Source organism: Athene noctua, chromosome 2 (genome assembly GCF_965140245.1).
Source record: "Athene noctua chromosome 2, bAthNoc1.hap1.1, whole genome shotgun sequence".
Classification (NCBI taxonomy): domain Eukaryota; kingdom Metazoa; phylum Chordata; class Aves; order Strigiformes; family Strigidae; genus Athene; species Athene noctua.
In genome coordinates, this window is record NC_134038.1 from 9,394,107 (window position 1) to 9,408,892 (window position 14,786).

At 45.7% G+C, this 14,786-nt stretch overlaps 1 protein-coding gene across 1 annotated transcript in view; it reads right to left on the bottom strand.

Moving 5' to 3' along the window:
- CCN4 (cellular communication network factor 4) overlaps positions 1–14,213 on the bottom strand; it is a 35,519-nt gene extending 21,306 nt beyond the window's left edge. The window contains exon 1 of the mRNA XM_074897570.1: positions 13,952–14,213. Coding sequence (XP_074753671.1) covers positions 13,952–13,999 — 48 coding nt within the window. The 5' untranslated portion in view covers positions 14,000–14,213. The remainder of the gene's footprint in view (positions 1–13,951) is intronic.
- Between the last annotated feature and the right edge of the window lie 573 nt (positions 14,214–14,786).

A 14,786-nucleotide genomic window follows, 5' to 3' on the forward strand; every position in this document is an offset into this window, starting at 1 on the left:
ATCCTGTTCTTTTTGAATAAAGTGTTAAACCACAACAGGATATGAAATGTGTGGGTATGTGAAAACAAAAAGAAGGAAAAAAAGGCTGCTCTGGACAGAGACAAGAGGGGAAATTTGCTTTTGGGAGAGAAACTGGTGATGTTGAAGCAACACAACTGTAAGATTTGAACAGTTAAACTGTCTGTTTACTGAGCCATCAAGTAGGAAGCACACAGCTGTATCAACAGGAAAGTGGGATCTGGAGTCAGAAGTGCATTTTTTAACTTGTTCCTTTCTTCCTCAGATCTAGAAAGGAGATTAAAAGTTGAGATTTAACAGAAAAAAGAAAGACCTCAACTATGCAAGTTCTACAGCAATGAAGTACAGAGAGGGGAGACAGCATGTTTCAGTGTGCTGACAGCTGGATGGCAGTTTATCAGCAATAGCATCCACTTTCCAGGCCACCATGAAGAAATAAAACCTATTCAAGGTTCAAGGAAGTCTCACACGATGGGAATTTACTGGCTTGAGGTTGACTGTCAGGCCCTAAGGTCGAGGTGAACCAGAAGCAGACAGGGCACTGCGGACCAGACCTCCCATGACTGCCATCCCTCAACATACACCCCCACATTTTTCCTGGTCTCCAGGCCACTTTTCTCCATTGCCCTCTACTATCCTAGACTGAATCACCCTATGAAGTTATAATTTTTATTTTCTAGTTCTCTGTTTTTTCAGCCAAGCTCACAGACTCAGGAGTGTCCAAGTCTCATTGGTTTCAATTTGGATTCAGACACAAAGTGGAGAAAAATAAAGTGATACTAGCACACCTGCGTGGATCTGGTCTCAGATTCCTGATTCTACATAGAGCTCCCATTAGCTTTTCAAGAAAACAGCTGAATTCAGAATTTCAATTGTAACACACAAGACCTTTTCTTCCCCAACTCCCTGTCGCATTTCTGTTACAGAAACTGTTAATGTACTGTGTAAGCCTGGGACAAAGTTCATTGTCTGAAATCCCTCTAGCTCATCAGAACATTAGAAAAAGGCAGGAAATATATTTGTCTTTATCAGAGGTGAGAAAAAAAAAATAGTTTTGTTGCTCATATGGAACTTGGGGTATTCTTCCTACTCAGCCTCTTTTAATGGGAAAAATAAATCACAAATGCAGAAGCAAGCAAACCTTTTACAAAGAGACTGATGCAAAATAAGAAGGAACAACAGGTGTTTGGTGTTTTTTTTTTTAAATACCCTCATTTTGTAAGCCAACAGCTAATAATTTCAAGCCTGCTACAAACTGGACTGTGGTTGAAGGGAGTTTAGGGCTGACCCTTAAGGACCAGGGTCTCACATCCCATATTCAGAGAGCCCACAACCATTAACTCTCCAAAACAGAAGGGAACAGACACTGCCTGCTTTTTTAGTGGCTTTTCAGAAGAGGATGCCTGGGTTTCACATTCATTCTGGTTTGTTTTAATCTTATTTTTCATCTTTAAGAGTGATTTAGATCCATATCTTGGGTATTTTTCAGGTGTTTACCCAAGTCAGGGTATATGTTGATCTATCATTTCATGCAGTAGATCTTAACAGCATCAAATAATCCAGTAAGTAGCAGTTTGGCAAAAAATGAGTGAAAACTGTAGGGAATGTACATCACTTAAGCTTTAATAGCATTAAAAGGAAATAAGATGACCACAAAAAAAATTATGAGATTAAAGAATGAAAAAAAGCACTGGGGCTTTCCAACAGGCAGAGACTGAAAAGCCAGAGCAACTCCTAGGAGGCAGCAGGTACATTTGTAACATTAAGATAATATTGAATGACTATTACCCAAATACCTCATACAGATTTATTCAACATTAGTGAGAAGGGATTAAAAGAATGGTTTTGTTCAAAACCAGTACTTCTTCAGCACTGAACTGGGGTTCATGAAGAAGTTCCCATCCATAGATGCTCTGAGATCTTTTCTGTAGCTCCGAATTTAGGAGAAGTTTATTTTAAATTGATTGACTACTTGATAGCATCCTTTAAAGAAAAACTTGAATTCAGATTTGAAATATTCACCTTGATATTTTCTCACAGTCATCATGTTTACTTGCCTTGTCATGGACAATTTCTCTACATCTTGTCTGTGTCTGTCTGGATTTCCATGGAGCATCACATTTAGAATGCTACAGACCTGGCATGGGAAGGATCTTTCTTTTGTCTGGTAGCTCACGGCTAGGAACATAATTCCTTCCCTTTATGAAAATCAGCAGGACTCGGCCCAGAATATTTGGCTTGCAAGACTTAAATAAAGTTGGTCAAGCCCTCATGTAAGTTCACACAGTCATCGCATTGCAACGCAGTTTTGCAGCGGGTATTTGCCCATCTCTACTCTGGAGCCCCATATCAAGGGGCTGTGGGTGCACAGACACCTAGGTCACTAGTCTAGGTTTAGGTGCCTTGGCCAGCCCCATGCTGCAGCCCCAGGAAGCAGTGTGTACTTGACACTGACAGGATAACATGCAGTTCTCTCACCCTGTTTTGGCTGCCCATAGCAGTAGCTGAGCAGCATCAAGGATGAGGAGCCAGCAGGATCGCAGGGAGAGGGAGCCAAGGGGAGCCTGGAGGACAGATCACCCATGTGTGTCTCCCATGCAAGGCTTGAGAGATGGGCTCATCCAAACAACTTTTCTAAGGGGCATTTGTGTTTTTAGCAAGAACTGCTACAGGGCAACAGTCAGCAGAGTGATGGCTGCATACAGCATTTTGTCCCATGTGCTATGAAAAAAGAGGAGGGGGTGGTGATGAGTCCCTGAACAGGGGGAACAGGCTGTTCCTGAAGAGCTGGCCCAGAAACTGCAGAAAGAGCAAACTCAGGCGATGGGAAGGAGGGGGCTCAGTAGAGATTGGAGGCAGCTCTCAAGCCAGTCTGGGCTTTGCACTACAAACATTATTCCAGACATGCTGGAAGTTCAGATCCTGTTTTAATGCACAACAGAAAGCCCCCAAAAGCATCTGTGCCTTCCCTCCCACCCTCAACAAAAGCTGACACATTGCAAATGGGGAAGGAAGAAAAAAGACAGAGGCCAGTAGATTTGCCCTTGGCTTTTACAAGACTTTGGGGACAAAACCATTGCTTTCAAATTAAGTACAGTGGAAACTACAAGTAAGGAAACAAGAACACTTCTTGGCACAAATTCATGAAGAAAAAAGAATAGGAGTGAAGTTATTAGTATAGGAAAATTGCATATTGTGCTGGAAAATTAATCCTCCTGCTCCTGAAGTCACTGAAAACAGAACTGAAATTCAGGGCTTTGGTAAAAATTATGCCAGAGAATGAACCTAAAATAACTGGTGCAAGCAGTAAATGTGAAGGCTGATAGACTGAGAGGCATCAGCTCTCTGGATGAGAATGTACACATGGCACTTGCACAAGCAAGCAAAGCATGTCACATTCTGCTTCTAGGAGGGATTGCTCATGGTGGAAAGCAGCACCTTTCACAATGATTAAATTATTGAATATTCCAGTTTTAATCTGGGACCCAAGAGATGAAGTGACTGTCCCAGAGGCAGACAGGATGTCTGTGGCAGAGCCAAAAATAGCGGTTAGATTTCTTGTTCCTGTAACAATACCACGATCCCTCCCCCTACACACAGCCAATAAACTAAGTTGTTTAGTTCCTGCTGGATGCAAAAAAGAAATTGTTCCACTGAGCTGACTGTCAGATGCTGCCAGTTGCTTAGTGTTTTAACTTTCAACCATCACATGCACCTGATACTTGCAAAAGGGCAAGACTCTTTCATCTCACCAAAACCTTCAAATCCAATGAATCAGTGGAGATCAGCAGTTTATAACTTCATGTATCACTGCAAAGGGATCTACTCTTGCCTGCATGCAGCTATGATACCTGCTGGTGCCCAGGTCTAAACCAACCAGGTGAAAAAATTCCCATTTCTGATCCAAAGACATGCTGACATAAAATAAAAAAGAAAACAAAACCACAAAACAAAACCCCTTGCTCAGGCCAGGGTATTGCTGCAGCTCCACCACAACCCACTGACATGGGGAATCCTGCACCCTGGCACTGAAGTGCTTTGGCAGGTCACAAGGAGAAAGTTGCTTAGACTTCATGCCCATCACCACCCACATGCCTCCTAAAAACCACACCATGCAAATACTACCACTTCCCATCCTGAACAACCCCAAACTGGAAAATGGCAACATCTCAGCCCTTAAACAGTTAACGCTGCTGTTTTCACACATAGAGGAGGATACCAGCTGTGGGGTTTGTCTCCAGGAGGATAAAGATGAATTTCTAATTATATGGGTGCTGACTTTTTTGCTTGTCTCCGAATAACTGGTGGTGTCCGCCTGTAGCCTAGAGCAAGCCAAGAGCAAGCTGGGCGCAGAGCCTACATGCAGGCACAGGTTTGGTCTCTGAAATCCCTGACACGCGAGGGCAGTGTTGGTGCACAAATGACAAGGCTGTGGTGCTCCCCCGCAGCCCTGCACAGCACCCTGTCTCTTCTGAGCATCCCTCTGGGCCAAGGCTGCTCCACAGACACGACTTGTGCCAGAAAAAAAACCACATTTGAGAAACTTATGGGGAGGAAGGTGTTAAGCCAAAATATTTAGATCCACGCAGCTCCGGCTGTAGAGGTAGCTTTTCTAAGAAGGCTTCCCCTGTATTTTACTGGGTGAACAATAAAACTGGGATCAACACTTTTTCAGTCATATAGTCACACGGGAATGAGACAAATGCAACTCTTTAATTATTCCTCTATAAAATGGTACAATCATCGAGAATTCAGAGGTTTTAAAGGGATCTCAACTCTACTGCTGTAATATCCATTTATTCCTCTAATCAAATACTCCAGGATTCCAGGTGATACTCTGGAAAGCATTTTCATATTGTGGGGGGAGAGGCAGGGGGGAAACAGTCAAAAATACAGCACAGACATCTCCTCAAGTGTCCACAGACTGCCTACATGATAGTATGGAATAACTGACACAAAACAAGAATGCAGGGGGTATGTGGGTCTATGCATACATGTATTAATCATAGAATCACAGAATGGTTTGAGTTGGAAGCCATGGGCAGGGACACCTTCCACTAGTCCAGGTTGCCCAAAGCCCCGTCCAACCTGGCCTTGAACACTGCCAGGGAGGGGGCAGCCACAGCTTCTCTGGGCAACCTGTGCCAGTGTCTCACCACCCTCACAGTGAAGAATTTCCTTATATCTAATCTAAATCTACCCTCTTTCAGTTTAAAACTGCTACCCCTCGTCCTATCCCTACACTCCCTGATGCAGAGCCCCTCCCCACCTTTCCTGTAGCCCCTTTAAGCACTGGGAGGCCCCTCTAAGGTCTCCCCGGAGCCTTCTCTTCTCCAGGCTGAACAACCCCAACTCTCAGCCTGTCCTCACAGGGAGGTGCTCCAGCCCCCCTGAGCATCTTCGAGGTCCTCCCTGGACCCCATATATTATATACATGTATATGTAAATCGCACAGAGTCAAGCATATCTTCTAAAAGAAACAGAAGCATCTTATCTGAGCCTGAAACCAGGCATGTAATGCATCATTCCTCCAAAAGTTCAGGAGCTTACCCTACCTGGGCAGCTCTGGCAGGTGAGGAATTCACTAGCCTGAATGATCACAATCACACCACCTCTTTGGGGAAGCCCAGGGCACTGAGGAAGATTAGTACAGGTTTTGATGTAAAATATGGAAAAATAAGTCAAGTGACCCCCCCAAAATTCACTGCCTCATACACATCTGCTTGCAGCTTCTCCGACTCATATGTATTTTTTAAATGAATTTTAAAAACATACACTTGGCATTCTAATAAAACAGTGAAAATTAGTAGTGAATGATCTCCATAAATGAACTCAATCATTAAATACCAGGGATGTCATTATAATATATTTAACTACAGTAATTGCAATACCTAAGGTCAAATGTGGAAGAAAAACTCACAGAAAGAAGCCAGCTAAATTTGCCCTCATTCTCTTGCATCCACATATATCAGCCCACACACAGATTCTGTGGGTATGACCTAGTCCTCCAAAACCCAGCAGTAAATACTGCCGACAGTGCTTATAAATAAACCACTTGCTGAATGGCCAAACTAGTTAATGGAACCTGGATATTTTCCTAATTAATTTTCCACCCTTTTTTCCTCATAAAAATGTAACCAAAAACTTTCATAGTGTAATCCACTTTCAGATTCTCAACACTGGCTGCAGTTTTTGTGGTTTAGTCCTTCCTTGCTAACAGCTAAAGTGACCCAGCTGTTACTCTAAAACCAGGGAATTAGTAGCCTGCGGGCAGCCAAGTACATGTGCCAGCCATTTGGAGGAGTGCTTAATTTCCCTCATATGGATTTCAATGTCTCTGCCTTCTTATCAGCCCAGATACAGAATGTTCTCTGTCACAACAGATATAAGCTGGTAATCAGAAATGCAAGCTATAGCCTTCTTGGTCATCATACACATCCAGGAATATTTTGGTGTACTTTAAAACCTAGAAAGGAGGATCCACAATTCCAAAAAACACTGATACAGACTGACCTCTTGCACCACAAATACGAGAATGCCAAGGACACCATTTATCAGGCATGGCAGTGATAATGACACAAGTCCTGGCTTGCATCAGCAATAGCGTGGCCAGCAGGGACAGGGAAGGGATCTGACCCCTGTACTCGGCACTGGTGAGGCCGCCCCTCGATTCCTGTGTTCAGTTTTGGGCCCCTCACTACAAAAAGGCCATTGAATGACTCGAGCGTGTCCAGAGAAGGGCAACGGAGCTGGTGCACGGTCTGGAGCACAGGTCGTACGAGGAGCGGCTGAGGGAACTGGGGGGGTTCAGTGTGAGGTTAATGGCTGGACTGGATAATCTGCAAGGTCCTTTCCAGCCTAGATGATTCTGTGATTCTGTGAAGTGCTTAGAGCACAGTCAGGAGATGCTTTAAGATAGTGATGGCACTTTTCTGGGGAAGCTACCAGTCTCTCTGCAGAGCCCTGGCTCACTAGTTGTCTGCCCACTGCAAGAAGTCTGGCCCCTTCATGGAGTAAAACAAATTCACCAGAGTCACGGCTTCAGGTGATTAGTGTTGTCCCCCAAAAGCACCAAACGGGGTTTCAGTGAAGACATGCTCCCTTCTTTTCTGTGTAATCATCCTGTCACAGGCTAGGCATGTATATATGGAGATGAGGAAACTTCAGCAAGAGAAAGAAACAATCCCCCACTCAAAATCCCCGAGTCGTCCAGAGCAAATTTTGTCAAGCTGTTAAGTCTATGTGGGTTACACTCTTCTTGGTAGCACGTAGCAATTTCTGTGTCAGGTATTGTACAGAACTAGAAAGTCGATTACTGCTACTGACTTACTGTGTTCTTTTCATTATGTACAAATACTACATATAATAGTCCCATGTTTTTAAATCTAATATAGGTACTAGCTCAGTCAAGCTAGACTTTTGCATGCTAGAGATGTAATAATAAAACCAATGCTTTATATCCATCTGGAAGCCTTTCACTGGACATGATTTCAGTATGCAAGGGAGGGAAAGCACAGGTTCCCCTTAAGCTGAGTGGGAGTTTGTTTCAGCTCTAAGAAAAAGGTATAAAAGTAGCCAAAGCATTACAGGTATTGTGAGTTCTGTTCATCTGAGTGTCAATGAAATGCTGGACCAAGTGGCCTTGCTGTGCTGCCCCATCAACCAAGCACAAGACATTTTTTATTATAACTCCTTCTCAATCTGCACAGCAAACTCTTAGGAGAAGGTCCTTTTGCAGACCTGGAATTGCTCCATGGCTGTGCACGTGTCCAGCAACGTCAGGATCCAGGTGACTCACAACCCTCCATGGATGATGCATGAGCCCACAATTACTTCTGCAAATGCTTCTCAGGTTTCCCTTTGGGCTCACTGCATGCCATCCTGGAGTTCATGAAACTTGGCCTTCCAACTTGCTCATCTCTCATTTGCTTTATAGGTTAAGTAGAATGACAGACCTAGACTAATAAAACAGAAGAACAACATGGGAGCTATTGAGAAAGAGAAGAGGAACACAGAGATGACCACAAAGTCCTGGAATGCATTACCAACACAAGTATTAGAAATTCATTATTCAAGTTGTGCTGCAAGGCTTAGCTTAAGTGTTATCTTCTTACACAGCTGTTTCAGCCTAAAGGCCTTCCTTTCCTTCCTCATCCACAAGCAGAATTACTTGTAAAGCAGAGCCAGCTGTTGGCACTCACAGGGGTAAAAATGCCTTTTTTCCCTTCTACTTTCCCACACCTAGCCCAGATGCAAGGACTACAATCAAAGCCCAGAAGCAGTCTATTAGAAGGCACAGGGCATTAGAAGCTCTTCAGAAGCTTCACACAGGATGCCAGAATAAGCAGCAGCCAAGAGAAAAACACATAAGGTTTCAGTACGGATGCAATAAATAAGAGGCACCAGTGGAGTTAGCCCCCAGAGCTGGGAGACCACCAAGGTTCAGGAGAACCAGTGATCCCCACCCACCGCTAGGAAACCTAGAGCAGTACTGGAGAACATCTGCACAGAGCTTCTAAAGCAGCAGAGTCAGTCCCTTGACCCAGGAACACCCAGAATCCCTGTGACCCCCCTGCCAACCTGCAGCCATGGGAGGCTGAAGGTAGCTCACCTCAGGACGTAGCTGACCCTGGGTGTGATGGAACTTGGAAGAGGAAGTGGTGGGGAAATTGAGTGCTGTAAGCTCAGTCCAAGAAACTGGGTCTGAATTCTTGGTGGACATCATAACGCAGAAAGAAAACAAATAGGTAGACTTTGGGCCCATCACTGTCAAGCTGACAGTGGTCAGTCAAAGTTTCTATTTAACAGAAACAGAAAATTCTAGTTTTAACATAAGCTCCCTAAGAATGAGATGGTTGAACTATATTATAAGAAAGGAAAGGGGGCCTCAGGGGGAAGATTTTAATCCAGAATGCCTACCTGCACCTCCTGGTGACAAATCTGAAAGAGAAAACCTTACCCTGCTTTCTGGTCCACTGTCAGGCTTGATACTCAAATGTATCTTCAGCTGAAGCTGTGGGCGTTCAGCTTTTGCCAGGCCACAGCTGCCAATGTTCACATACATGATACTATTCCTTTTTTGTTTAAAACAGCTTCATTTCCACTCGTGCATGAGAGCCAGGGCTGTTCAGACAGGAATGCTCAAGACCCCGCTGGGACACTGAGGCCATCCGGAAAGAGCAGTTCTCAGTAAGCTGAGCACTGGCAAGATGCTAAAGCAACTCTTAACATCCCAACGTGGGAGCCTAGAGCTTCTGAAGAAAGAAGTCCAATGTCTCATGTGGGTGTGGAGGACTCCTGAAATTTTTGACTAGTGCCTTTTCATAGCACCTGGGGAAGACAGAAGAGGCTAAACATGCACGAGTCTTTCAAAGGACAGACACCCAGTAGCATCATGTAAATCTCATGCTTTTGCTAATACCCACACCTACCATTTTTAACTAATGCCTTTCTCTAGAGAAGCCCCACTAGCAAAGTACTCGCAATAGATGCAGGACTGTTGCAGTGTGAAGTGGGGACAGGACCTGCCCAGGTGGGCACAAACAGGCAGTGGCATAACTGTGAGAGGAGTGAAGAAGCCAATTCCTGTCCCCAGCTCTGTCTTGGTTATTGTTGGCAGCTGTATACTGGCATCTGATAGCTATCAAAGCAAATTCAGACACTGATAGGAGAAATTATGAAGAAAATGCATAAAAGCCTGCCACTCACAGTGGAAACTCTGTGTGGGTATGTTTGTATATTCAGGAGGCATCTTCATCAGAAACAGACTTGGGTCTGGAGCCCTGATCCATGTGAAGCACATTCAGTGCTACCTTCAGGACGTTGCCTCGACAATGATTTCATTCTGCAAGTGGATTTGTGAGGGGCGACTGCCAAATAAAAGATCAGCTTTGGGAAAGCCCCACATATGATGCAGCCATACCCACAGGGATTATGTCTACCAGCTTCAAACCACAAGATACTCATTTGCATAGCTGAATCTTCAGCTGCTATAACCAGAGCAATTTTAATTGACATCTACAATTTATGGAAGTGTAGGATAGGAGCCCTTCTAAAGAGAAGTGTATCAAGCCTGTCTCTGGAAACCAGATGCTGTCAATCAGCAGAAAATGGTGGAAAGGTCAGAGGGACAGGACACATCAATGTTGAACCTACGCTGCCTAAGATTATCTATACACCACTATCCATGTTGCAAATCTGTAGCCTTCCATCAAGATAAACAGACAAACCTCAGCTCACCTCCCCTGAAGAGCCATAGGATTTTGCAAGAATGTCTGGAACCTTTATCATTAGACTACATATGAGCTGCTAACAAAGCAAATAGATAAATTAACAAATCAATCCATGGTGCTATTATTATTATTATTATTATTGGTTCATGTTTGGTCAGACTTTGGCTTCGCCTGGAAGAGCCCAAAGAAATACAGTCATTTTTTCCTGCCACCAAATCCAAACATTTTGGAAATTAAATTCTTGGCCTGTGCCAAGATCTGTGCCAATAAATCTTATAAAAAGGAAAGGCAAACCCCATGCATTACGGTTCTCAACTTTCCACACAGCCTGAGGCAGCCCTGAACTTTGGTCATTATCAGTGACTATCTAGTGAAATGAACGCTCACAAAGGAAATGATGCCTGTATAAAACCACCTTTGAACAGCTCTCTCCTCCCACTAAAGCTAAAAGACCTGTGACTACATGTCATGGCTGCCACCGTATCAAATAAAAGTGTCAATACCTGCCTACTAAATGATGCGATGAAGAATATAATTCTTTGCTATTTGACCTGCTTCTTACCCTCAACGTTAAAGGAAAAGTCTGCACGTTTCCATTCACCCTTTTTTTTTTTTTTTTAAATTTTAGATTTTTAGATCCACACACCACCTATTCCTGCACTTCAAATATTTTAGAAACCTCCAATGCTGTTCTTCTTCCTATGTAATTTATTTTACTAATTTTCTACAAAATACAGAACTGTTTTTCTAATCATCACCCTGGTTTGCAAAATTTTGTCCCATCTTAAGAAGGATCTTGTATCTGCTCAGTCATCAGGACTAGAGGCAGAAGATCCTGACTCTGATTCCTCAATGTGCAGCACTGAAAGGGGCCAACGCATCCAATCTTAAAGTCCTTCCTGCAGAAATGACTCAGGCACTGAGGAATCTCAGCCTAGTGGATGGGGCTTTGGCTCCCATGGTCTTTGCCCTTATATCTATGAAAAAAAAAATATTTTAAGAAATGTTTGAAAACTTATGCCTGATATTCCAGCTATGTTCAGCTGTTTTCCTCTCCCCAAGCCCATTGCCTGTGCAGCTATGCCCTAATAAAAAAAATGTGTTGATAAACCTGTTGAAGAACTCAGTGATGGCCAGTAGTTTAATGCAGTACTGGCGGACGGGGGGGGGGGGCACTCCCACCCTTGGAGACTTGCCTGACCTTCCTAGTTTAACTCTCCTGCCATTCTCCCTAGAACAAGTATTTAAGTTATATTCCAGAGAGTCAACCCTCCTCTTTCCCAGTGGAGCATCTTTTTCTGTCCATATTTCTTCATACATGTGACGAGTGACAAATCCCCAGAGACACCACAGGGCTTTGCCTGTGCACAGTGTCCTGCCTGATGCTACCACTCCATGGACGCCTCTGCAGTGTTGGAAAGATCTTTATTACTGCTGTGATAATGCCATCAAAGATGTAACACAACAGACAATGAGGTGGGATGGTGTCAGAGCTTAATCAGCACTCACTTATTATGACCCGTGCGATTTTGCTGAGATCCCCCTCATGAGCAGAGTGGCTATGCCACATAAATATTCACAATAACCCACACTAATTGCAATATCCCTTGATCCTTCAGACATCCTCCCCTTAAGCAGACCAAATTCAGCCTGCTCTTCTCCCAGAATTCCTTTAAGGATTACACAGACCAATACTGCATCCCAGTTCTCTCCCCAGCCCCTCTCATCCCTCCACGCTATGCACTCTTTTCATCCCTGTTCCTTCACTCCCTTATGTACACCAGACAGAAATCTGCCCTTCATCAGCCTAGTTACCCCCCTTCCTACCCTAGTTCAGATGTGGAGAAGACCTCCAGAAAGCCAGTTCATTACTGGAGAGAAATCGTTCCTACTCAATGGTTTCTAAGCACAATCTTCTATAGTCCAGCTCCGCAGGTGTGTTGCGGAGCTGACAGTGCTCCTGGGATGCTCCAGAGCGACACAGCTAAATTTGCTCCATTCAGTGGAGAGTTTGAACTGAAACAGTCAAGATACAGGTCTCTTTTTGGTCTACTTTTGTTTCTCTTTTGAACACTTTTTAGTGCTTAGACCAAACATGCTGCCAGCAATAGTTGGACTGCACTCACTTACTCACCCCACAGCAGGCGCATGTGTCTGCATGCACTCACACATACTTTCACGCTACAGCAGCTTTTTTTACAAACAGCTTTGATATCAAGGAAGCCCAGGACAACCACTGTAAAATTTACAAGGCTCACACAGATCTGCTCTAATAACACTATTTGGGGGGTGGGGGAGCCCTCCCTCCGTGTGACTTTTACTTGATCAACAAAAGTCAACTGAGGTAAGAATCAACTTACCTCAGAGATCCAAAGAGGTGCATTTTGTTTGTTTGTTGTTAGTTTTGTGTTTTGTTTTGCTTTTTTTTTTTTTTTTTTTTCTATAAGAGGCACCATTATCAGTCCATCTCCACATTCACACAGGGCTTATCACTTTGCCGTCTGCTTTCACGCAGGTGCGTCTGGTGTACCGCACCACGCCTGCTACTTTCTTGCCTTAGAGCCGCGCTTTATCTCACAAGCCAGCCCCCGATGCCAGCAGCCCTGCAAAGCAAAACCCCCCCGTGCGAAGCAGCTGATGTTCCCCCCGCTTCGAGCGGGAGCGATGCTCAGTCGCCGCTTCACACGTGTCTGGCTCGGGGAATGCCTCGAGCCGCGCAGCCCAAGCGGGTCCCTAGGATCCACCTCTCTTTCGGGGTCCCCGAGCCCAGCGTTGCCTCCGGGCATGGGGGTGCGGGGACCCGAGGCGGCCCCTCCGCCGCGCTCCCGCAGGGGACCGGCCCCCCCGCACCCGCGGCCCCCGCCGCCAGCCCCTGCCCGGGGATGCGACACGAGCCGCAGGCACGCACCGGGACAAGCACCGCAAAACGCGAACACCGTCCGAGATGAGTGGCTCTCCCGTAGAGGAGAGCCCAAAGAGGAGGGGAAGGACAGCAGCTACCGCCTGCGTGGATCGGGCAGCTACAGCGACCGGGGGAGGGGACGGCAAGGCCCCCTCCTCGGCCGGCCGCGGGCAGCGGCACACACCTGCGGGAGCGGCGCCGCCCGGCCCCGGGCCCCGCACCGCCACGGCTTCGGGCCCGGCCCGCAGTGGGTACCGCCGCCCGCCGGGGACCTGCCCTTTCCCCCCTCCCCTAACAGCCTCACCCCGGCTGCTTAGAGCAGGAATGGGTCATCTTTGCCTCCTTCGTTTGTTTCACATACACATAGTAGCAATAACAGGGAAAAAAAAAAAAAAATCGTAAACCCCACAGTACAGTTTCTGTACAGATCCACCTGGATGCTGAGCAGAGATGGCTTCAACTCAGACACTTCTGCACTTTCCTTTCCTCTCCTTTCCTCTCCTTTCCTCTCCTTTCCTCTCCTTTCCTCTCCTTTCCTCTCCTTTCCTCTCCTTTCCTCTCCTTTCCTCTCCTTTCCTCTCCTTCCCTCTCCTTCCCTCTCCTTTCCTTCCCTCTCCTTTCCTGTCCTCTTCCCCTCCACATCTCATCTTACCCTCCTCTTTCTCACATCTCCCCCCTCCCCAAAGCTCACCAGTGCCCACCTTCCCTCATACACCGCACTCGGCTCTCCCAGCCCACCGTGCATTAAATCCAAGTGTGTTTGCAGAAGGCGAGTCTCTCCTGCAGTTTCCAAACTCACCTGCAAAATGCTGCTTGTTGCTAGAATCCAGGGCAAAAGCCACCTCATCCCTGGAAGCCGGGATTAAATACATTGATTGAACCCAGATTTAAAGCCGTTTTGAACAAAAACACCACTTTGGGGAATGCAGAGCAATCCTGAACTGGCAACCTAGCCTAGGCACTCTGCCTTTTTCTCTTGGCTCTTTGGGGATTTTATTAAAGACAGATCTGACGTCAGGGTGAAGGACAAGCCCTGCATTTTTCCTCTGGAGAAACTTTTCCTGCCTTCACTTCTTCATTTTTGTGTGTGGTGTTGTCCCACCTCCTGCATTTCAGTGTATCGTAGTTAGCCAAAGGGCTCTTAAAGGGAAAGCTGCAGCCCGTGGTCCATCGCGCTGAGATTTTAGCACAGCCCCGAAAGGCTCAGAGCTTACCCCTCGTTGCTCATGGCATTCAGACTCTTGCAACTTAGTACAGCATGAAACATTTGATCTGCCTTTACTGATTATGATTAATGACCTGACATGTATACAAATACGCATAGATGTTTGATTTATTTAATCTTTAAAAGAGAGTGGCTTCATTTGAAGTGCAGAAGGATCTCTGTCCCGCGGGAGGCAGTCTGCTGGCTCCCTGGGGACCCCCCTCTTTACAGAGCAACTCACACGGGGATCAAAAGGGAGGGCATGCCACCCCTCGCCATGCTACGCACCCCTTCCCTGATTTTGGTGGAGTGTATCAGAGTCTGCATCAGCTCTTGGGCCCAGTTATTTCTATCCTGTGCCAGCAGTGGGCATAACAAATATTGCCCGGGTACCTGGGAGTGCAAACCCACCCTCAACAGAGCTAAACTC